Source organism: Lissotriton vulgaris, chromosome 1_1 (assembly GCF_964263255.1).
Source record: "Lissotriton vulgaris chromosome 1_1, aLisVul1.2, whole genome shotgun sequence".
Taxonomy (NCBI): Eukaryota; Metazoa; Chordata; class Amphibia; order Caudata; family Salamandridae; genus Lissotriton; species Lissotriton vulgaris.
In genome coordinates this window covers 2,110,508,306-2,110,532,713 of record NC_141685.1, presented here as the reverse complement: position 1 = coordinate 2,110,532,713, position 24,408 = coordinate 2,110,508,306, and the positions used below count along the sequence as shown (strand labels likewise).

General features: G+C 41.7%; 1 protein-coding gene across 1 annotated transcript in view; it reads left to right on the top strand.

The window, feature by feature from the left end:
• PRMT8 (protein arginine methyltransferase 8) overlaps window positions 1-24,408 on the top strand; it is a 793,591-nt gene that overhangs the window by 585,503 nt on the left and 183,680 nt on the right. The window contains exons 7-8 of the mRNA XM_086921504.1: window positions 11,233-11,348; window positions 20,086-20,236. Of these exons, the coding sequence (XP_086777630.1) occupies window positions 11,233-11,348; window positions 20,086-20,236 (267 nt within the window). The remainder of the gene's footprint in view (window positions 1-11,232; window positions 11,349-20,085; window positions 20,237-24,408) is intronic.

Below are 24,408 nucleotides of genomic sequence, written 5' to 3'. Positions count from 1 at the left end.
ATGTATTTCATATTCACATTGTAAATAATTTTTGTATCTATGTGTCTTTATGTGTGAAAACATGCTTAAACTTGATTAATTCCCAGATTGGTTCGGTATAAATAAAAATACCTTGTTGATCACGACTATTGGTGTGCTCAACTTTTCCGCAAATGTGGTTTAAAATATAGGTGTGAGAGGCAACTTTTTGGTGTTCAGAATAGAAACCAATAGTGCCACCTTTGGACATTTGGTTGCCTCTGACAAAGTCAAATTTTGAGGCCGACGGCGATGGAGCGCTGGTCGAATACACTAAGCGGGAGGCCCTGTTCAAGATTTTACCTGCCCACTTAGAAACATTTCTGGAGGATTTCTCACCAGACGTCGTGCAGCCTCCTCCAGCAGGCTTGATTCCTGAAGTTCCAAAACACAATCCAAGGGTCTAGAATCTCCAAAATGGCCCATGAAAGTTTGGGACTTCAGTTCGCACAATCCACTTGGATACAACCCTTACAAATTCAATGGTAGTAATCCAAGCTGAGGATTCTTTGTTATGATGGTCCAGGTGAGCTCTGTTAACCTGTAGCTTGCAGGGAGTCCAGTCTTTAGTCCTTTTGAAGCAGGTTTGATCCACAGGGCTATAGTTTGAGATTGTGCAGCAGGCACAAACAGTCAGAGTGCAGGGCCTAGTTGGTGCAAAAATTGAACTTCCAGCATGAACCCTTCTTCTTTCTTAAGATTTAACCCCATTGCCCGCGGCCGGAATTCCGCTCCTGTGCGGCACATTCCGATCGCGGGCGTGGTCATGACGCCTGGGAGCCGTCATCAGCACACGAGCACTGTGTGCCATGACGGCTCCCAGCTGTCATCAGCATCGAAGGGGTTAAGCAGCAGATCTGAGAGGCACTGCCCCTCTCAGATACTTATTCAGTGTTCTTAGGGGTCAAGCAGGAGGGCAGTCCTGTCCAATGAGGTGCATGGCAACACCGTAGAGCATGACCACTTTCTCCAAAGTGCGGAAATAATGATCTCCCTGAAACACAATTTCTCCAAAATTCATTATGTCAGAATGTTCGGCAGGGAGAGAAGAGCTGACTAAACACATCTCCAGGATGGCTGCTCTCCATTGTCTATGTCCTTTGCATCTGTTCATTCCTTTCTTAAGCCTAGCATCTGGCTGGGTTCAAGGAGGAGAGTTGTAAATTAAACTGGTGTCTTCTGCCTGTCTCCTCCTTCCATTGAAGGATTACATTTACAACCCCTCCCCCTGCTTTGTAAGTCATGTGTAGCAGATCCATGCCCTTACAGAAGAGCTGGCTTACCCCAGGGGCTCTTCATCACCTCATCAAAGGAGCCTGGCTGATCCACTTAACTCTGACCAATTAGGACAGACCACTGGAAGACTGAACACAAGAAGGTATTATAACTTTTTGTCTGTACATTTTAGGAGACAATGTATCAATAACATATTTTTGGATTTATCAATACCATTTTAGGAAGGCCTTAAATGCCATTTTAATGATTTGTGTAGAGGGAATAATTCATTAATAACTTCTTGCAATGTTAACCCATGTGGCAGGGAATTTACAATGGGAAATATGGCTTGGGCCATTTTTCCAACACAAGGGCTTATAAAAACATATATCTGCCTGCCTATATCTACTGGACCCGCTTCCCCAACCCTTGGAAAATCTAGAAGAAACTTTAGGGGTTCTGAATATGTAAAAATATTGCATATCCCCCCTCCATAGTGTTCCTAGCACACAAGTTTATTTTGTGAAGCACTTTATCACAATGTGGTTTCGTGAAATGTGCAATTTCACTTAAACCAGGGCATATAAAACTCATTTTATAGGGGTCCTCCTAATAAATACCTGCCCCACTACCCCTTGGACACCTAGGGTAGATTTTGGGGGCACCTAAATATGCCCAAACATTGTAGGTAATTAATTTGCAAGTGCCCCAAACACCAAAGTCGAGTTGGGGCAACATTTTCTTTTTAAAAGCAGTGCTGCAACACAGGGCTGCTTTTAAACTGTAAATCAGCAGTTAACAAATGCAAGTGCAGAAAAGGCTGCTGGCATCTAAACCGCCCTGCCCTAATATATACTAGGGACTTAAAGGTAGTTTTAATCCCCCTGCCCCATCATGTACTAGGGCCTTATAGGGGAGGTCATGCCAATCCTAGCGGTACCCTAACCCACAGCGTACCCTAGTTTATGTAGGTGCTTTCACTGTACTCCAAATGTGCCTTCAGCATTGCACTGGCCCTGGGCCAGGGTAGGCAGGGTCCATGGTCAGTCAGGGTCAGTTACCACCAGCACCAGTCAGCAAAACGTTGGGGGTGCCCAGGGTACAGTATGACTTTGCAAAAGCTACCCAACACTGGCTGCACAAACAAGGGTCCATACTAAATACTTTCAACTATTTTGCAGTTGTCCTGTCGGAAAATAAGTATTTATGCCTTGCCTTGTTATTAGGGGATGAAAAACTTGCTTGCGCTTCTATTGTTATAGTTGGGCGATGCTTTTCTTTCCTCCACTAATTGCAGACACATTTCTCCAAAACTTGAATTACACCTTAACCCTTGTGGCCATGTTTGTCATGTGAGACACAAATATTGTGCTCCTCCCACCACCTTTGGATGGCAAGCACTTTTTACTAAGGCGTAAAATCTCCTCATCAAAACGTTTTACTGAGCTTGATGGTTTGGTTTTATGGACTAAAGAACTGGCACCACTATTTTTCACTATTTCTGCCCATTGGCTACTGGGGCACTTAGCAGAGACTGTGTCTGTCACTGGATTTAGGCAATGCAATGTACTTGCTTCGAGAGAACCCTGATGTGTCCATTATGACAAATACAAAAGAGTGAGATGCCAGCCAGAGTGCTGGCAGCAATGATGTGAAAGCGGACCCTATTACTAGATATGTTGGCAAGACTACCAACAGATATTGGAATTTGCCATTTTGTATGGAATGGGTTTAGACCTACTGCTGCTGCGGTTTGAAGCAGATAATGCATATGCCCATCCTTAGATCAGGCACCCACAATGACTTGGGTTATAGGAAGTGATTTCCCACTAACCCACTGGTTTTGTAGAGACATTAGACCAGCTATACAATAGTATTTTTACCCATTTGTTTTAATATAATATAAAACCACAGTACCCAGGTGAACCATTTTTTTCAAGAATTTGGCCTGTGTATTTGGCATTCTTACAGTTATGGTGGCCTGTGGAGCTGTGGCTTTGTCTTAACCACATACCTTTTGCAAATAATTTAAATTGCATAAGGGCTCCAATTTTGTCATGCTGTAATATGGGCCCTAGGTTGAATTCAACTTCTCTTGTATGATCTTGGATGTCAATATATCATGACTGCTCTTTTCTAGGTGTGTATATCATGCAAATGAAGAACTACATAGTCCACAAATAATCAATACCCCAGGTCACTCCCCACGTCGCTCGACTCCACCAAGACCCGAGTGCTGACGAGGGTTCGCCGCTGGTGTCCCTCCGGTTCTACAATCCTTTGCATCTCTGCTATTTTGTTATTTAGCTTCCTGTGTTTTTAGTGTTTTCTGTTGCTGTCGTGTAGAATCTTAGGCGCTCCTTGTGCGCCCCTGCCACCGGTGGCCCCCCGCTCCCCGCCGCTGGTCCCCCGCGGCCCACCCCCTTTTTCCTTTATGTTTCCCCTGCCCGCCCATTGGCCGCCCCATCTCCCGCCTCCCAGCTGCCCCTCCCTCCCACTTGGCCTCTTATGTAGGCCGCGCGGCGCAGGTGAGCATGATCTGACCCCAGGTCACTCCCCATGCCACTCGACTCCACCAAGACCCGAGTGCTGATGAGGGTTCGCCCCTGGTGTCCCCCAGGTTCTGCATTCCTTTGCATCTCTGCTATTTTTTTGTTAAGCTTCCTGTGTTTTTAGTGTTTTTTGCTGCTGTCCTGTAGAATCTTAGGCACTCCTTGTGCGCCCCTGTCCCCGGTGCCCCCCCGCTCCCCGCTTTCCGCCGCTGGTCCCCCAAGGCCCGCCCCCTTTTTCCTTTCTGTTCCCCCTGCCCACCCGTTGGCGGCCCGCTCCCTCCTCCCAGCTGCCCCTCCCTCCCACTTGGCCTCTTATGGAGGCCGCGCGGTGCAGGTGAGCGTGACCTGACCCCAGGTCACTCCCCATGCCGCTCGACTCCACCAAGACCCCAGTGCTGACGAGGGTTTGCCGCTGGTGTCCCCCAGGTTCTGCATTCCTTTGCATCTCTGCTATTTTGTTGTTTAGCTTCCTGTGTTTTTAGTGTTTTTTGCTGCTGTCCTGTAGAATCTTAGGCGCTCCTTGTGCGCCCCTGCAATCCGGTGCCCCCCGCTTCCCGCTCCCTGCCTCTGGTCCCCCGCGGCCCGCCCCCTTTTTCCTTTCTGTTCCCCCTGCCGCACCAAAGCGCTCCAAAGGCAAGCCCATCTGAGCCCATCCGCGCCTGGTCCGCGCCCATCACCATAACCCCTGGCCCCAGCCGATGCCAGGTCACCCGACTGAGATAGGACCCCGCCACACTCATCGCACTCAACACCGGACGACCTGCCACCTGCCATCAATCCACCCGAAGCGGACCCACGGACCCTTCACCTGCCAAGCCTCCAAATTCACCTACCTCCGAAACTACACCCCGCCCACCGAATACAGCAACGATAACAACAACCACCTCAAGTGCATCCTCCTCAACACCCGCTCCATCCACAAACACGCCGTCGAACTCTGGGAACTCCTTGAAACAACAGCACCAGACGTCCCCTTCCTCACGAAAACCTGGATGAATGCCTCCTCGGCCTCCGACATCGCCATAGCCATCCCGGACGGCTACAAAATCACCCGGAAGAACAGCGTCAACAAAACTGTAGGAGGAATCGCGATCATCTACAGGAACACCATCAGCGTCATGACCAACGCAGAAGACACACTCACCGCTGCTGAACATCTACACTTCCAGATCCACACTGACCCCCAGACCACCCTCAGAGGAACGCTCATCCACAGACCCCCGGGCCCACGGACACAATTCTGCGAAATCATCGCTGACTTCATCAGCCAGCACTCCCTAGCCTCACCAGAGTACATCCTTCTAGGGGACCTGAACTTCCACCTGGAGAAAAACAATGACAACAACACCACCACCCTGCTCGACAATCTCGCCAACCTCGGACTCAAACAACTGGTGGACAAGCCCACCCATCTCGCGGGCCACACGCTCGACCCCATCTTCTCTGACAGCAACCACGTCTCCTTCAGCCACTCCACCGGACTACACTGGACCGACCACAGCTGCATCCACTTCACCTTCAAGAAGACTATATCCCACCACCACACGCTACAGATCCCCCGCAGATGCTGGAGCTGACCACATCTCTGAGCCAGAACCCACCTGTCGACACCCCTGACACCAACGAAGCTGCACACAATCTCACACAGTGGATCACCAACTTCGTCAACAACATCACTCCACTAAAGAAACCCCCAGACAAGACTGGCAACAGAAAAAATGCATGGTTCACAGACGCCCTCAAAATAGTAAAGAAATCATACCGACACCTCGAAAAATTTCCCACAAACGGACATCAGAAAACATGACAGCCCTCAAGAGAGCCTCCTGAGAATACCACCAAATGATCCGCACCACCAAAAGGACATCGTTTAAAGAGCAGCTGGACAACAACACCCACAACAGCAAGGAACTCTTCAGCATCGTCAAAGAGCTCTCCAACCCCAGCGCCAGCAACAACAACATCACACGTTCGCAAGACCTCTGGAACTCCCTCGCCACATTCTTCCACTGCAAGATCGCAGATATAGACAACAGTTTTGGACCCCAGACGCCGTCTCCAGCCACCAAACCAATGACCCCCACCACCACCCTCAGCGCATGGACCCCCATCAGCACTGAAGACACCACCCACGTCATGAACACCATCCACTCTGGCTCCCCCTCTGACCCATGCCCTCATGATATCTTCAACAAAGCCGACACCATCATCGCGCCCCACCTCCGGAACATCATAAACAGCTCCTTCACATCAGCCACTTTCCCTGAAAGCTGGAAACACGCAGAAATCAACGCCCTTCTGAAAAAATCCACAGCGGACCCCAAAGACCTCAAGAACTTCCGCCCCATCTCCCTTCTCCCCTTCCCGGCTAAAGTCATCGAGAAGACTGTCAATAAACAGCTGACGGCATTCCCCGAAGCAAACATCTCGCTCGACCCATCCCAGTCCGGATTTCGAGCCAACCACAGCACCGAGACCGCCCTCATCGCAGCCACCGATGACATCAGGACCCTGATGGACAACGGAGAGACAGCCGCTCTCATCCTCCTGGACCTCTTGGCAGCCTTCTATACTGTCTTTCACCGCACCCTTATAACCCGACTCTACAACTCTGGGATCCAAGAAAAGGCCCTGGACTGGGTCACATCGTTCCTCTCCGACAGAACCCAGAGAGTCCGCCTCCCTCCCTTCTGCTCCGCGGCCACCAAGATCATCTGCGGCGTACCCCAAGGATCCCCACTCAGCCCAACCCTCTTCAATATCTAGATGAGCCCCCTTGCCACCATCGCACGCAAACACAACATCCACATCATCTCCTACGCCGCCGACACCCAACTGATACTCTCCCTCACCTAAGACCCACTCACCGCCAAAACCAACCTCCAGTACGGAATGAAAGACGTTGCAGAATGGATGAAGCACAGCCGTCTGAAGCTCAACTCGGACAAGACGGAGGTCCTCATCCTTGGACAATCCCCATCCGCCTGGGATGACTCCTGGTGGCCCACGACGCTAGTCACCACACCGACACCCAGGGACCATTCACGCAACCTGGGATTCATCCTGGATTCCTCCCTCACGATGACCAAGCAAGTCAACGCAGTCTCGTCCTCATGTTTCAACACCCTGCGCATGCTCCGAAAGATCTTCCGGTGGATCCCCACCGAAACCAGAAAGACGGTCACTCAGGCCCTCATCACCAGCCGACTGGTCTAAGGGAACGCCCTATACGCAGGAAGCACAGCCAAACTTCAGAAACATCTCCAGCGCATACAGAACGCCTCCGCACGACTCCCTCGCCACAGCCACATATCCGCCCACCTGAGAAACCTGCACTGGCTCCCCGTCAACAAGAGGATCATGTTCAGGCTGCTCACCCACGCACACAAAGCGCTCCCCAACACTGGCCCGAATACCTCAACAACCGCCTCTCGATCTACACCCCCACCCCCCAGCTCCGCTCCACCAGCCCCGCCCTCGCCACCGTCCCGCAGATTTGCAGAACCACCACCGGAGGAAGATCCCTCTCCTACCTGGCAGCCAAGACATGGAACTCCCTCCCTGCACAGTTATGGCTGACCCAGGACCATCTCACCTTCAGGAAACACCTCAAGACCTGGTTATTCGAGCAATAGCGGCACCCCCCCTCCCTACAGCGCCTTGAGACCCTCACGGGTGAGTAGCGCGCTCTACAAATGCATTGATTGCATATGTCTTATGGAGTTTGAAACTTTGCTTCCATGGTAAAAAGGAGAGATGACAGTCTGATTGTGATCCTGCCCTGCTCCACCTGTCAGATCCAAAGTGTTAAGATAATTTCAACATGAAAAATGTAATCTCACATTCGGAAACTTGGCCTGAACTGCAAGGCTAGCTTCAGGGAAATGTATGTGTAAGGTGAACAAAACAACTAATAATAGAGCTACATTATGAAGAATTTAAATGCCTTTCTACATTTGTTAAAATATAAATATGTAACAACTAAAATATCATGAAAAATTATGAGCAGCATATTTGGAGATAAAACTATGGTAACCTTTACAACAGATATCAGTACCATATACCTCGGGTTCCTAGTCAGGAAACAGTATTGACTTGGTCTAGAATCACATTCCGTTAGAGGACATACTCCTTAGTTGATGGAACATCTTACCAATGGCCGTGACTGACAGAAGTTGACCTTGATGAAGTCAAAGAGTCTTATTCTGAATCCAGGTTCATTTTGATGTGTCCTTTAGCGAGATATTGGCTACAAAATATTGGCATGATGCTGTGCTTCTGACAATCTTACAAAGTCCTCACATGCTTCATTCCTTTCACTACCACCACTTGGCTGTTCATCCCAATAGTGATGATAGCTCTTCCTATAGGATGCTGCACACATCAGAGTAAGCAGGGAATATAGGGTGGATTAATTAATTAATTGTGTGCTTATATAGCGCTGGAATCACTCCCGAAGGGGTACCTCCGTGCTTCGACCGCTGCGAAACCCTTCCTGGCTTCCCTGAGAGATAGTCCCTTAATGGGTATCTCCAGGGTGAGACCAGGCATCCCCGGCGGTCTGGTGGGGCCGTTAGTGAAGATGAGGCAAGCTAGTGCCCAGAGTTGCCGAGTGTGATCGCTGATCAGAGTGGGCACCGAGGCGAGAGAATTATCGAGTCCGCTGACCCTGGTCCAGAAACCTGCCGCGTCGGGAATCGAACCCTGGTCCCGGGCCGTCCTCTGCTCTCGGGTCTGCCGCCTCTAACCAGTGAGCCACACTACTTCACTAATCTGTTTGTTTAAAAAGCTATGTGATTATCAGCTAGTTTATAGCAAGTCAAAGATAACTAAACCTAGGTCAACCACCTTCATACTTCATGGTTAATGTGTTTGTACTCCTTTTAAGTCTGCAAATGGGTCTACAATTTATTAACTAGGCATGGGCGGATTTCGCGGATCCACGATCTGCGAATTTGCGGATTCGCGGATTCGCGGATTCGCGAAATCCACGAATTTGCGGATTCGTGGATTTTGCGGATTTTCTTAATGGGGGGGGGGCTTCTGTGCGGCCTCGAGGACGCTCACGATTGTTTTTGGGCTGATGAATGAGTCACAGAATTTGAGCTTCAACTAGTTCCAGCGACCATGTGTGTGTTACTATGCAATCGCCCCGAAAGGCGCAGGGGTCCCTTGAGTGAGCTGTCCATCAGAGTGGGTAAATGGCGGAAGTCAAGGATGCAAAGGCCTCTTTCCAGCAACACATCTGATTTTCAACGGTAGATTTGGGAAGAAGGTACACCTGCCCAGCCTCGACGACGCTCACGATTGTTTTTGGGCTGATGAATGAATCACTGAATTTGAGCTTCAACTAGTTCCAGCGACCATGTGTGTGTTACTATGGAATCGCCCGGAAGGGTGCAGGGGTCCCTTGAGTGAGCTGTCAACCTATAATCCTGTAAATATTTTAGGATGGCGCCGGCAAGCTGCCAGCGCCATCCAAAAATAGTTACTAAATTAGCTTCATCAGGAAGCACTAATAGATAAAATAAAGCAGGTGCTCGAGCATTCGCGGATGTTCGGTAAATTCACGGGAGTTTGCGGATTGCGGATTTACCGAAAATCCGCGAAATCCGCGAGCGGAACGGATTTTGCCCTCACACTTATTAATAACTGACCAAGATGGAACAGGAAGGGTGGTCTGCACTCTCATTATTACCTTACAAGTATCGATATAAATATATTCTCTGATACCTGCCTGGGTACCAGTGCCACCACAGTGATGACTGAAGTGGAAAAATGAGGGCACATTACATGTACCAGGTGTCCGTTTAGGTGAATGTATGATGTTACAACGCATACATTCATAACGCATACCATCACAATGCAACTTTTACAACGCAACATCCATTACAACGCATGCTTTTACAACGCATTCCATTACATCCCAGATGCTATTACAACGCATACCATTACAACTTAAGTATAGGTAAGTATTTATTTTGATTAATATTATTTTTAATATAATTTTTTTTAAATTAATTTAAATTAATTAATAATTTTATTTAATTTTTCTATTCTAACTCCTGGGGGGTGTAATATTAGGGTAAGTGTTGGATAGTGTAGGGTTAAAATTACTATTCTAACTCCAGTGAGGTGTAATAGTAGGGTAAGTGTTGGATAGTGTAGGGGTTAAAATTACTATTCTAATTCCAGGGGGTGTAATGGTAGGGTAAGTGTTGGATAGTGTAGGGGTTACAATTATTAAATTAAATTAATTTATATTAAAAAATGTTTGTTTTAATTTTAAATAATTAAAATAATTAATTTAATTAATTAAAATTAAATTAAATTCATATTAATTAATTAAAATACTTACCCATACTTACGTTGTAATGGCATGCGTTGTAATAGCATCTGGGATGTAATGGCCTGCGTTGTAATAGCATGCGTTGTAATGGATGTTGCGTTGTAAAAGTTTTGTTGTAATGGTAGTGCGTTGTTAAAGTTGCATTGTGATGGCTGTTTCCCGTTTAGGTGACCTCAGTTCACAGGAGAGATCAACACTCAAAAGGTCCAAAGTAAGACGAAACCAGCTGGAACCATGGTATTGGATGTATTCCTTACAGTGTTTATTTCATTTAATCCATTAAAATACTTATTTTGTTCCGGGCTCGTCACAAGACTAGTTTATTTAGTAATGGATGAAAAATCCAGTATGACAGTACTGTTCTGCTGGACATCCAGGTAGCTGCTTCCTGCTGGACAAGAGGTAAATGGCATACTAGAGTTGTGATAGTCATCATTTTCAAACAGCTCTGGAGATATTCTATGGGAAGGTACAGTAGTGTTTAATGTAAATTTATAGGGAGTATCGACTTCCGTGAGGCCTTTTGTTATGAGGTAAGTATGCCTTTCATCTGTAGTTTTCAGATTGCTCTCCATTCCCTGATTGTTACTAAGATGTTATTTTAGTGTACTTAAATTATGCAGAATGAAACTTTTGGCAACTATGTATTAAATTGAAATGAAAAACATACTTGAATAATCATCTGTAGTGCATAAAGCATTCTAGTTTGACTCAAGAAAATAACAGATTTACCAAAAATATCTGATGCCAACTTGATACAATTTAATTGTGTAACTTAACCAGTGACGTCTGTTTTGTAGATTGTAGAAATAATCTGCTTTGTATGTATTTTAAAAATAGTAATGTAGTGTTACATTGAAAACACAAATATACGCTGCATGAAAAAGTTTATATTTTTTTCTAAGACCGTCATGTTGTGAAGTGAAGAAAATAATACAAAACAAATAACGCAGAATAGTGATCTAAATATTAAAGTGCTCAACAAAAACATCCATAATGGATATAACTGCATATATTTTGGAAACCAAATCCTGTTTTGAATTCTGCATTATGAACTTGCAGATAACACAACATCTAACCCTGCATTTGCATTGACAGGGTGGGAGAATGTTTACGGCTTTGACATGACCTGTATTAGGGATGTTGCCATGAAGGAGCCCCTGGTGGACATTGTAGACCCAAAGCAAGTGGTGACCAATTCCTGTTTAATAAAGGTCTGGTAATTCAAAATGTACATGATATAAACATTTTTCATTTATTCTTTACTTCACTATTACATCAGGTTAAGAATCAGTAATCCATTTTGATGGCATTTGGCTTGTGCTACACACAATAGCTGTTATATTGTTTTTTCCAAAGTTCTCCAACAATCAAGTCAGGGACATTTTGTTATGGACTTTAGGGAGAAGTCCAGTGTTATTGTATGTTAAACATATATTCCTTTAATAGCAAAGAGTATAATCTTAACGTTTACCACTGTGGTGTAGTACACTAATCCTAGAATGCATAACAATGAACATCATTACTAGGATTTAAGTTCAAATTGCTATATTTACCGTAATATAAGGGATCTGATAAGGAAGACACAGGGGTTTATTCCCAAACTGAATTTTGTAGTACATTTAGCAAAACTACAGTAGAACTGCGCACATACTACAAAATGCTATACACAAAACATCATTCAGTGACCTCCACATTTCATATGGGATTTATGCAGAGATCGCCATTCCGATAGCGGAGATCTCAGGATCTGTACACATATTTTAGAAGTAAATGTGGGTGAGACACGAAGAAGTGGCTGGAAAATGGGAAACATTACTAAACTGGAGGGGTTTAGGGAGTGTTAAGTAGCAATGAAGGAGGAGTTTAGGGAGGGACAAACATCCACCCCTAGTTGCCACTCATACACTCCCCTTCAAAAGGTACAACCACCAACATGGTCCTAAAACAGCCATAAATGTATTCCAGCTCGGATCTCGAATAAGTACAACTGGAAATGCAAAACCTTTCCATAGAAAATATTGGTGACAGGTACCTGAAATAAAACCACATAGGAAATAATGTTTAAAATAAATGGGCCTATTTTTTTCTTTTTTTAAAACATACAAACATTTTATTTATTGTTAAAAAAGTATACATACATGAAAAATAAATATTATTTTGTTATAAATTGTTCATTTAAAAGTAAATTAAATAACTATTTGGAAACAGCTGTAATTAATTAAGATTGTTTGTGCACAATACTTTCACTCACTTATAATATGTATTAAAACATATTTTCCTGTAGGTAGTATATTTATAAATCTGTACACATTAATTAAAAATATTTAAAGAAATTACATTTGGAAAATTATAGTACTATAAGATGTTTCTATTTGTTTGAAAAATATTTAAAATATTTCACAAAAATATTTAACATTAACATATTTTGACAAATTTCTTTAAAATGTACTAAGCTTTTTTCATTTTCCCTATGGTTTATCATAGGGAGATCTCTGCCAGAGTGGCAATACCTCCACCTACATGTGAAAAGTAAATAGTTGGAACTTTAAACTCGTAAATTTGGCACCACCACCTTGTTCCAGGGGTGGGGCATGTAAGTTCACACTTTGGAGTAACTTTACAATCAGAAATGGTGAATGGCCAAAAGCAGTAAAGTTACTACAAAGTGTAATTTACATTTACATGTGAGCAAATCTACACATGGACACTATTTAAAATGGAAGCTGCTTTGATTTCCTGACTTGTATGGAAAATCTTTTCAATCTAAAAGTAGAACAACATTTCACTACAATACCATTTCTCCAATCACTCAATCTTACTATTAGTGTTGGCACTGTTAATTTCCCATATCTTTAGGTCATTGCAAATAAGCAATGTAGTGAACCATTATTGTGCAACAGTGTTCAGTACTGTATTCTCTTTTTTGAGATAACATATGTATCATAGCTTTGAAGCAATAGTAAACTTGTTCCTGTTAGTTAGTTATGTGTCCCTAGGTTTTGGAAGTCCAGACAAGGGGGAAGGGCTTTGTCAGTAGCTGGCCCAAAGATCTGGAATGATCTTCCCTTTGATATCAGAGCTTGTAAGGAACATTTTCCTTTTAGGAAAAAACTAAAAACTTTTCTGTTTAGTTATTAGTTCTGGTAGGGCAATTCATAACATCAGACAGGGCCTTTTTGTTCTCAGATGTTGCCAAAGGCGCGGAGATACTCCTCTGGGAGTCGAGTCCAAGCGCGGTATAACTCTGTAAATAAATAAATAAAAATAAATAAACCTTTGCATCTTACAATTTTGTTTATTACACATATTAAAATGTCTGTATAGACAAAGTTAGTTATCATATGCATTGCTGGCTTATGCCTGTTTTTCTAAACTTACATGTGCATCCTCTAGCCCTTATATGCTTTACAGAAAGGTATTGCCATGGAAATGGTGCTGTACAGTTCAAGTTTTACAATGAAATATTTTCTTTTCTGGGAATGTGTTTTACATTTAACATCGTTTCTTTCTTACATTTGCCAATAGGCTTTTCTGCACTCTGGTGCACTTTATTATTCTTTTTGCAGCTATTATGCTTGGACCAATCATGTGTAAGTGAGAAAGGTAGAAACCTATTTCTAAAACCCACCAAGCAACAGCTGTGCCAGTTTTAACCTCATTTGCATTTGACTTCTTTGACCGTTCCTCTGAAACAGCCCTTGGAATGCCCATTAGTCCTTCTTAAATCGAAAAATCTACATGTAAAATACATTACCACACTTACAAAGTTTGTGTGGGAATCACAAATGCTTTACACATGCATAAATTGTGACTTTTTCATGGTAGGAAAAGGTTTGTGAGTTGGTCCCATTGTGCTAGAGTTTTATTTCATTAACTATTTAAAAATATGTCCATGAGAAATTCAGGCTTCTTGTACAAGTGTTTGCATACAAAAATCAGATAGCATTCTTCAGAGCAATATAGAGCAGTCCAGAGCTTAATTTGAACTGGTGTTTTCCGGTGCTGAGCACTAGCACTTAATTGGTTTCCTGTGCTCGGCACCGGCACCTAATTGTCAACCCCACACTTAGGGCAGTCTGCCTCACGGTGGAGCTGCTCATTTAATTCAGAGATGAGCAGTATAACAGTTGTTTAGGAAAACAATATACATAAAAAATTGCTAATACCTGCCCCCACTGCCCTTCTTTTAGCTTTATGGACCTGGAATAATCTGAACTGTCGCATTTACATGTCAGAGAGATGGTTAGTAGTTGTTTTGGGTGGTTGAAGCTGCTGTGGCCTCATGGTCAGAGCACTGGCACTTAATATTTTACAAATTAAGCACTGGAGCAGTCACTTACATTGATTTACAAATCAACTTAAAATTAAAGTGTTGTTAGAGCAGAGAAGTCAGTGAACTGCCATCAACATATCACAAAAAATGCCCAATTCTAGCTGGATATAGGAAGCATAATGAAGGAAAGCTGCAGCGTGGTGCCAACCTCTTTAACAGTATTTAATTCATTTATTATTTCTAAGAGCTATCCTTTCTCAGATATGTTTGACCTTCCTATTGGTCACTCATTACCGGAAAGCACTTCAATACAAAGTCGGACTTCCAGTGTAGAAATTCTAAGAAAAAGCAAAGCACAGTAAAAATGGATCACTGACAGAATTTCGACCTCCTAAATATCGACCTACAGGAATATCGAGTCAACAATATCGAGAGCAAGAATACAACATGGTAAGTACAAAAATATCGATAAAATAATATAGATGTCAAAAATATCGATGTTAAAAATATTGTTTTTTTTCTTTTAATATATAAATGTAAAATAAAGTATATAACACTAATAAATAAAATCTACATAGTTAAAAGTATCTAATAATGTTTAAAATTAATAAATAATACATAAATATTAATAATACATTAATTAAATATATACAGTAAATATATAATATATATGAACTGAACAATAAGTATTAATTATTATTTTACTAATTTATAAATTAATAAAATATATTCTACATTACTAATACATTTACAAACATAAAACAATAACATAAATAAAATGTAACTAATATAAAAAATTAAATAAACTTTTAATTTTTTAACAATTAATTGTATAAAACGTTGGATAGCGTAAGGGTAAAAACTACTATTCCCACTCCAGAGAGTGCAACAGTAGGAAAAGTGTTGGATAGCGTAGGAGTTAAAATTACTATTCCCACTCCAGAGAGTGCAACAGTAGGGAAAGCGTTGGATAGCGTAGGAGTTAAAATTACTATTCCCACTCCAGAGAGTGCAACAGTAGGGAAAGCATTGGATAGCGTAGGGGTAAAAATTACTATTCCCACTCCAGAGAGTGCAACAGTAGGGAAAGCGTTGGATAGCGTAGGGGTAAAAATTACTATTCCCACTCCAGAGAGTGCAAAAGTAGGGAAAGCGTTGGATAGCGTAGTAGTATAAATTACTATTCCCACTCCAGAGAGTGCTACAGTAGGGAAAGCGTTGGATAGCGTAGGAGTAAAAATTACTATTCCCACTCCAGAGAGTGCAACAGTAGGGAAAGCATTGGATAGCGTAGGGGTATAAATTACTTTTCCCACTCCAGAGAGTGCAACAGTAGGGAAAGCGTTGGATAGTGTAGGGGTAAAAATTACTATTCCCACTCCAGAGAGTGCAACAGTAGGGAAAGCGTTGGATAGCGCAGTAGTATAAATTACTATTCCCACTCCAGAGAGTGCAACAGTAGGGAAAGCGTTGGATAGCGTAGGAGTAAAAATTACTATTCCCACTCCAGAGAGTGCAACAGTAGGGAAAGCATTGGATAGCGTAGGGGTAAAAATTACTATTCCCACTCCAGAGAGTGCAACAGTAGGGAAAGCATTGGATAGCGTAGGGGTAAAAATTACTATTCCCACTCTAGAGAGTGCAACAGTAGGGAAAGCGTTGGATAGCGTAGGGGTAAAAATTACTATTCCCACTCCAGAGAGTGCAACAGTAGGGAAAGCGTTTGATAGCGTAGGGCTAAAAATTACTATTCCCACTCCAGAGAGTGCAACAGTAGGGAAAGCGTTGGATAGCGTAGTAGTATAAATGACTATTCCCACTCCACAGAGTGCAACAGTAGGGAAAGCGTTGGATAGTGTAGGAGTAAAAATTACTATTCCCACTCCAGAGAGTGCAACAGTAGGGAAAGCGTTGGATAGCGTAGGGGTAAAAATGACTATTCCCACTCCAGAGAGTGCAACAGTAGGGAAAGCATTGGATAGCGTAGGGGTAAAAAATTCTATTCCAACTCCAGAGAGTGCAACAGTAGGGAAAGTGTTGGATAGTATAAGGGTTAAAATAACATACTCATAAATAAAAGATTTTTGTAATTATAAAAATATAAACAATTAAATAAATATAAACCATATACAATACCTATACATAATTATAAAATACATGATTAGCGAAATATATTTAACCTAAAATAAATTTTAAATAATACCATTTAATAATGTTTTATTACCAATTAATAATTAATTAACACTTATATTATTAACAATACAATTATTGTTAATACATTATTAATTAATTACATTTTAATTACTTCCCACCATATTTCCCTATAAAACAACTACCCACAACATAACACATTTATCCATTAATGACATAATGAAAATTAATTAGCAAATAATTAAAATTAATTAACTATTAATTACAATGAATTACCAATTAATTAAATTTATGTTATAATTCCTACTAATTAATAATTATTTAACCATAATTAAATTACTTCCCACCCTATTCCCCTATAAACCCAAATCCCGCTACAGAACATATATATCAATTAATCAATTTATTTAATTTTTTTTCCAAATAATTAAAAATAATTAGCAATTAATTATAATTAATTAATAAATCCTACTAATTATTAATCAATTTACGATAATTAAATTACTTCCCACCCTATTCCCCTATAAACCCACAACCCGCTACAGAACATATATATCCATTAATAAATTAATTAAAATTAATTTCCAATTATTTACAAATAATTACCAATTAATTATAATTTATTATTAAATCCTACTAATTAATAATCAATTTACCATAATTAAATTACTTCCCACCCTATTCCCCTATAAACCCACAACCCGCTCCGGTACTAAAACATACAATTTTCTTATAAATTAATTTATTATTATATAACAATAATACACATATAATAGTAATTATTTTAAATACTTAAGTTAAACATACAACACATACATAATAAAAAACTATAAAATAATACAAATCTCGATATTAGTGTCATCGAAATTAGTAACATCGATATATATGCTATCGATATTACTAACTTCGATATTACTTACATCGATATAAAGATTTTCGATATTACTTACTTTAGGGTCGATATTCTGTCCTACGATATTCTTGACTTCGATATTCTGCTCCTTCGATATTTCATACTCGATATTATGGTAGGTCGATATTTCCTACACGATATTTTGACTGTGTACCAGTAAAAATATCTTTTTCAAGATGCTCTGCAGGTCATGGATTATACTAGCCTGTGCTTTATCCTTGTGTGACTAGGCCTTTAATCAGATTTACCAAGCTATAAGTGATAATGAACCCATTCATATTCTTCTGACAATGGCAAATCTCAAGTGACTATCAAACAGATGTAGCATGGAACCATGGGATTCACATAATCAGTGCATGTCTCATTCTATAACGCCAACTCTTGAGATTGTTTAGGTGTTAGACATGAGCATGACTTAAAAAATTGCTCTAGTGCAAATCAGGTTACGCCCAAATCATCTAATTTCATAACCAGTCATTTTATTCCATATTTGTAAAGACTTGCTTTGTAGCAGATTTGGAAATACCTTGAGTATCTTCAAATGAACCTGAGCATATCGTTCTTAATTCAGTTTGCTGATGAGCATTTCAGATACAAACTCCAAGAATCTAAACATTAGCTCTAATGAAGACAATTAAAAAGACAGAAATGATGATTGGCAAACACTTTATCTGCTGCAGGCCTCTCTTAAATTATTATCATCATCATAACAAATATTTTTGAATTGTGACCCAACATCTTGAATCCCTTGTTAATGGGCAGCAGAGCCTAATATTCTAGAGTTCCTGTTCAAGTTTTGACCTGTGGTTGACATGATTGAGTTATAATAAAACTATGTACCAGGGATCTAAACTAAGACATATTGATAGTAATTTCCAATAAACAACCAAGAAGCCCACATAAATGGTTTTTCAAGAAAATCTTGTGTTATGACTCTGTGATCTGATACACTTCTAGTAGTTTATTCAAAGAACATACCAGAGGTTGCAAGATGAAGAGTAATGGGTGTGTCACCTATAAGGAATAATTCACTGACACTAACTGTTAGTATGTTGTTTAAAACGCCAGCTTGAGCATCATAGTAATTAACATACACACAGGTATACAATGTAAAATCAGATTTTCAAATGAAAAATACTTTTCATGCAAGAGAATTTGTAGAGGCTGTTAAAAAATAAACAATTTCTATTTTCAAGCCTTCGTCATTGTGAATGTTTAGTTTGCAACAGAGACCTTGCCTCATCATGCAGAGGTGGTGATAACTCTCTTATAGAATGTAGAACACATATCCTGCATAGCTTGACTGCAAATTAGTAAGCAAAATATCTCAGCTGTTCACTGTCAGCTGTGAATTATGTATATACCTCAGAATAGTAGGCCAATTCTAACAGATATTTCTGAGGATAATCAAATTGGTAAAATTTGTCTAATAATTAAATAGAAACCATATCATTCAAAGTGCATTGAGTAAGTGTGTCAGATAAGCGCTACAATATAATATTCCATAAAACATCCTTTTCCAAGGATGGAATGTGATAGCATCTATCCCAGAAAATATTAAATTGCAGCAATTTTCCATCAGTTTGACAAGAAAGGAAGGATCATCACTGTTTGGGATGGGCAATTGAAACAAGTCTAGCACAGCTTGAGTTCAACACAGATGGAAGTTCAAATACTGCATTCCAAAGAGTTTCTTGTGCTTTGAAGCTGACCTTCACAATCACTACCATAATTTTTGTTTCTGTCATAATTTCTAATGTTCAGTGAAGTAATGATTTCCACACATCATCTGTTTGTAGAAAATGTATGCTTATGTTGCCATCCATGAATGCTTTGATTTCTTTTCCTCATTTTAGTACATACAATATTTTTATTTATTTGTTTTGCCTTAATGGTAGACAAAATGTCACCCTTCTATCAGTTCCCTGTACATATTTGGCATATAACTTCTTTCCTCATATGTTTAATGCTCTACACAAAAGACCCATAGAATCAGCCTATTTCACCCTCAAGGACACTGCAACATATTCTTTAAAGATGTATTAGACTGCAAACTTCAAAACACCATGTCTTACAGAAAATAATTACATAAGTAAAGCCTGCTGTTAGTCTTCTAGTAACAAAGACACACAATATGTTAACATGCTAATGAGTAATTTATCATTAACACACTGCTTTGTAACTGCAGGGACTGATGTTCAAACTGCATCTTCACAAATTTCTGATTGTGAATAATTCATTTTTGATATAACATCACATCGGAAAGAAGAGAAAGTATAGAATCCTACTTATCCTGCACAAAAGAAGGTAGAACAATTGTATTATTTAAATGATTTACATAAACCTGATAGGTGGTCTTGCACTACAGATCTGCTGATGTGCTAAAATTATCTATTATTTTAACTACAAAAGTGGCCAAGAAATTCTCAACAGCCTAAACAATGTCTTGTTACACTCTTGATTAGTGTAGGTGTCCACTACTTTTTTCAATGTTGGAGGTGGTTTGTATCAGTAAAACATCAATCTTTGTAATTATCATTACACCCAAACATAATCGGACAGTATTTGCTAATTATGAATAATGTTTTTCTCTCCTTTCGTTTTCAAGCAGGAAGTGGATCTCAATACCGTCAAGATTGAGGAGTTATCATTCACAACAGCCTTTTGTCTGCAAGTTCAGAGAAATGATTACATTCATGCCTTAATTACATATTTTAATATAGAATTTACGAAGTGCCATAAGAAAACAGCATTTTCTACAGGTAAACTAACAATAATTAATTGATAAAGTAATAAGTTAATAATCTGTCTTTCAGCAGTTATGTTGTGTGCTGTGTTTGGAAATGGGACAACATTATCATCATGTCCCCATATATGTGCAACTGTGCTGGAAACAACACTGTTGGAAGTGGGGGTCCTTATCCCTCACCGCTGCCACCAAATGCTGGAGGTGGGAGTCCTTGTCCCACACAGCTGTTACCAGGTGTGAGATCTGGACCCCTCATTTCAACGTTAGGCTAAGTAAGGGCACCATCTGAGATAGCCCGGCTCACCCCCTTAGTAGCTTGGCACTAGAAGCCAGGCTTAACTCCAAGGCACAAGTGTACAGTATGTGTAACCACACTAATAGCAACCAAATGATGTCACAACAAATAGAGTCCACACAAGTTTTTATTAAAATGAGTATAATCTTTATATAAGAAGTTAAACGATATGACCACATGATACAAAACCAACATATAAGAATGGGTAGTATTCCTTCCGGTGGATTGGTAGGTTCCGATCCCAACCTCTACTTCTAAACAACAATTAAGCTTACTACTATCCTTTTCAGAAAGGTTAGGCAAGTCGTATTGCTAGAATCACACACTTTACAAAAGAAAAGAAATACTGCAATGCGTAACGATATTCTCTTGTACTGTGCAACAGAGAAACAATGACACATGTTGTGCCACAGTCATGTACTTTGCAATAGAAGGAACAATGCAATGCGTATCACTACCAGCATGCCCTGTACCAAGAAGAAACAAAGCAATGCGTTACGCTACAATCATGTACTGTGCAATGAAAAAATAATGCACCACGCCACATTATAAACAGATACTGTACGATGAAGAAATAATGCAATGCGCAATGTTACAATCATGTACTCTGCAAGGGAAAAATAACGCAGTGCGTAGCCCACCAAGCATGTCGTTCGTCAATACACAAATAAGGTCAGGCGTCATACGACAGTTCAATAGTTTATTAGCCGCAATAATGCAAAGTGTAATACGACAGTTTAGGTGCTCCGTTAACAGTGCCCCCAATCTGAATCAATGATGACACAAAAGTACCACTTCTCACTCTGGCCCCAGTACTGCCCCTTCTTGGGTCAGCATGGGCAAAGATCCAAGCCGAAGCATTAGGCTGGCACAGCTGACAGAAGCAAGAGGCCGAGAGAGTGTCCCTCCGGGCCCGCACCCCACCCCAGGTGGTGATCCACGTTTCATGGGGGGAGGGGCGCGACCTCCCCCTCCTCTCCTCCTTCAGTGACTTGGGCCTTGATTCAGAACTCCGTCAATGGGTAGAGAAAGCTCGGGCCGGCTGCTCAGCTCCTCCAGGGCTGCTGGTCCAGGCTGCTGTTGTTTCACTCCGAGGGTCCAATGACCAGCCCTCCTTCCGGCGGTCTCAGTGAACACCGAGACTCTCCCTCAGCACTGTGGATACTTACTTCGAATTGGGTGCACACACTACCCAGGCACTCTTCACCAGTGCCTCTGGTTGCACCTTGACATAAACTCGGCGCGTCCGAGACTCACCTCTTCTCTGGTGCTCACGCTGGGCAGGCGCTCTTCACCAATGCCTCTGTTTGCACCTCGACACGCACCCTGCACGTCCGAGTCTCACCTCTTCTCCCGGTGCACACGATGACCAGGCGTTCTTCACCATTACCCTGGCTTCAGCCCGACACGCACTCTGCACGTACGAGACTCACTTCTTCACTCGGTGCACACCACAACAAGTCGCTCTTCACCAACGCCTTGGCTGCACCACGACACGCACCCTGCATGTCCGAGTCTCACCTCTTCTCTCGAGACGAGACTCACTTCTTCGTTCGGTGCACAAAACAACCAGGCGCTCCTTACCAATGCCCTGGCTGCATCACGACACGCACTCTGTGAGTCCGAGTCTCACCTTGTCTCTCTGTGCACACAACGACCAGGCTCTCCTCACCAACACCTCGGCTTGCACCACGACATGCACCCAGCACGTCTGAGACTCAGCCTACTCCTGCGTGCCCATGATCACAAAGCACAAATTCTGAGGGTCTCAAGCTGCAAAATACCATGTTGCTTGGGACTTCTCTGGAAACTTTTACATTCCTGTGTTTCCAAACGGGGAGCCAGCTCACCTCCGGCCTTGGTGTTCAAGACATAGCACAAAGCACACTCTTCGTCAAGCAGGCGGACCCAGCATCTCCAAGCACAGTCCCAACAGCCTCTCCCTTGGTTAGAACAGCTAACTGAAGACCAGCCCCAGATTACAAAGCAATGATTGATCTTTTCACAGCAGTCTCTTCAGTTGCTCCTTCTTTAGCAGAGGTTCCTTTTGACCACAGAATGGTTCCAAGCCTTTTTAGTCTCAATCCATTTCTATTTCATTCCAACGTTCAGGGGTTTCAGCTCTCATAGTTATACCCCTTAATGTCTTTGAAGTTCGTTTGTGCTCAGTGGTCCCTGACCCATCCCTAAATCAGTTTTGGGTGTCTCCCTTCCAGTGTCACCTTTCTCCCTTTGACACTGGGGGTCTGGATCCTTAATCACTCAGCAGGAGATGATACAGTTGGTTTATAGCACCAGCCCATGCATTTTCACCTCCCAGGCTTCTCCTCTCCCTACTCTCCAGATGCAGGGCAGCCTGGTGCCATCTCAACCCTCCCCTGGGTCAAGACCTCTCCCAGCTCCTCTCACCTGTCCGTTCCGGACAGCCAATCCACATTCAACAGAGACACCCAGAAATGCTTAAAGCACAAAACTCATCCACTTTCTAAAAGAGTTTTTTCTGAAAACACAGTGACAAAACAATTTTCCTAGAAAGATGTGTTATGACACTGTGAGTTATACATACTAAACTTCACCTCTCTATTATGAACTTATAGGAAAATAGGCTAATAAACACAGCACCCAGCCTACACCATCTGTCCTATGGGCAGGATGGCCTTTCCGCAGTGAAAATCGAAATGGAGTGTTTTTCACTGTCAGGACATAACACACACCTTAGTATATGTCCTGCCTTTTACCTACACTTCACCCTGTCCAGGGACTACCCGGGACCTACCACAGGGGTGCCCAATGTGTATGGATAAGGGAAAGTAAGGCCTGAAAAGTGGGTGTACTTGTCAGGACAACATGCTAACTTAGCACTCTGCGCGCAGACCCTACACTGCAGGCCTGAATTCCCTTCCCTACACGCCTTTGCATTACTATCTCTGGCACACACCGTGCACATCACTAGGGACATTACTAGTAAGGCAAAAATACCAATCATGGCCAACCAATTACCATTACACTTTACATAGGGAGCCCTTGAACTTTGACACTGATCAGCAGTGACAAAGTACTCAAAGCATCTAAATAGGCAACCGTAAGTCAGGAAAACGGTCAAGGAGGAAAGCAAAAAGTTTAGGGAACTTTAGTCAAAAAGGCCAAGTCCTACAATCACTATGACAAAATAATATTTTAACATTATAGTTGAAGATTATTAGTGAAGATCCTTGAGAGGAAAATCTAATGCGAATTTCTTAGGAGTAGTCAAAAACATTCAATGGCAAATATTTAAGCACCCTAGAAATATTAGACTTTATACCATACATCCATTTGGGGTAATGTACTAGCTAAAACTAAATTGAAAGGCACAAGTTATATGCAATATAAGGTGAGGTTCACCAATTAGTTCAAAAATGGCAATGTGGGAAGCAAGCAGGTATGCATTGAGAAATGTGCTTTGTGCAAGAAATAAGACTGGAACATGAACAGATTTGGTACTCCTCTGCATACTTAAAGAACATTGTAAGTAAATAATGCATGTTGATAACTTATTAATTAAGCATATATTATATTTCTTTTTGAGTATATAATGGTTTCAGTAATTTCACTTTTCACATGCTAGGCCTGTCTGAGACAGGTGCCAACAGAAATATTGTTTTTAATCAAACAGCTGCAATATACATATGGTGTTGCAATCAATCAGTTTAGCTCTGTAAGAAAGTTCAAGAGAGAACATTAAAAGAAGAATCCCCCCAGCTCATCCCATAGTCAAGGGGGGAACATCACTTACAACGCATTTTTTACAACGCACTACCATTACATCGCAACCATTACAACGCATACCATTACAACGCATTGCGCTGGGGGGTGCTCTAGGATAGGGAATATATTTAATTTACTATCCA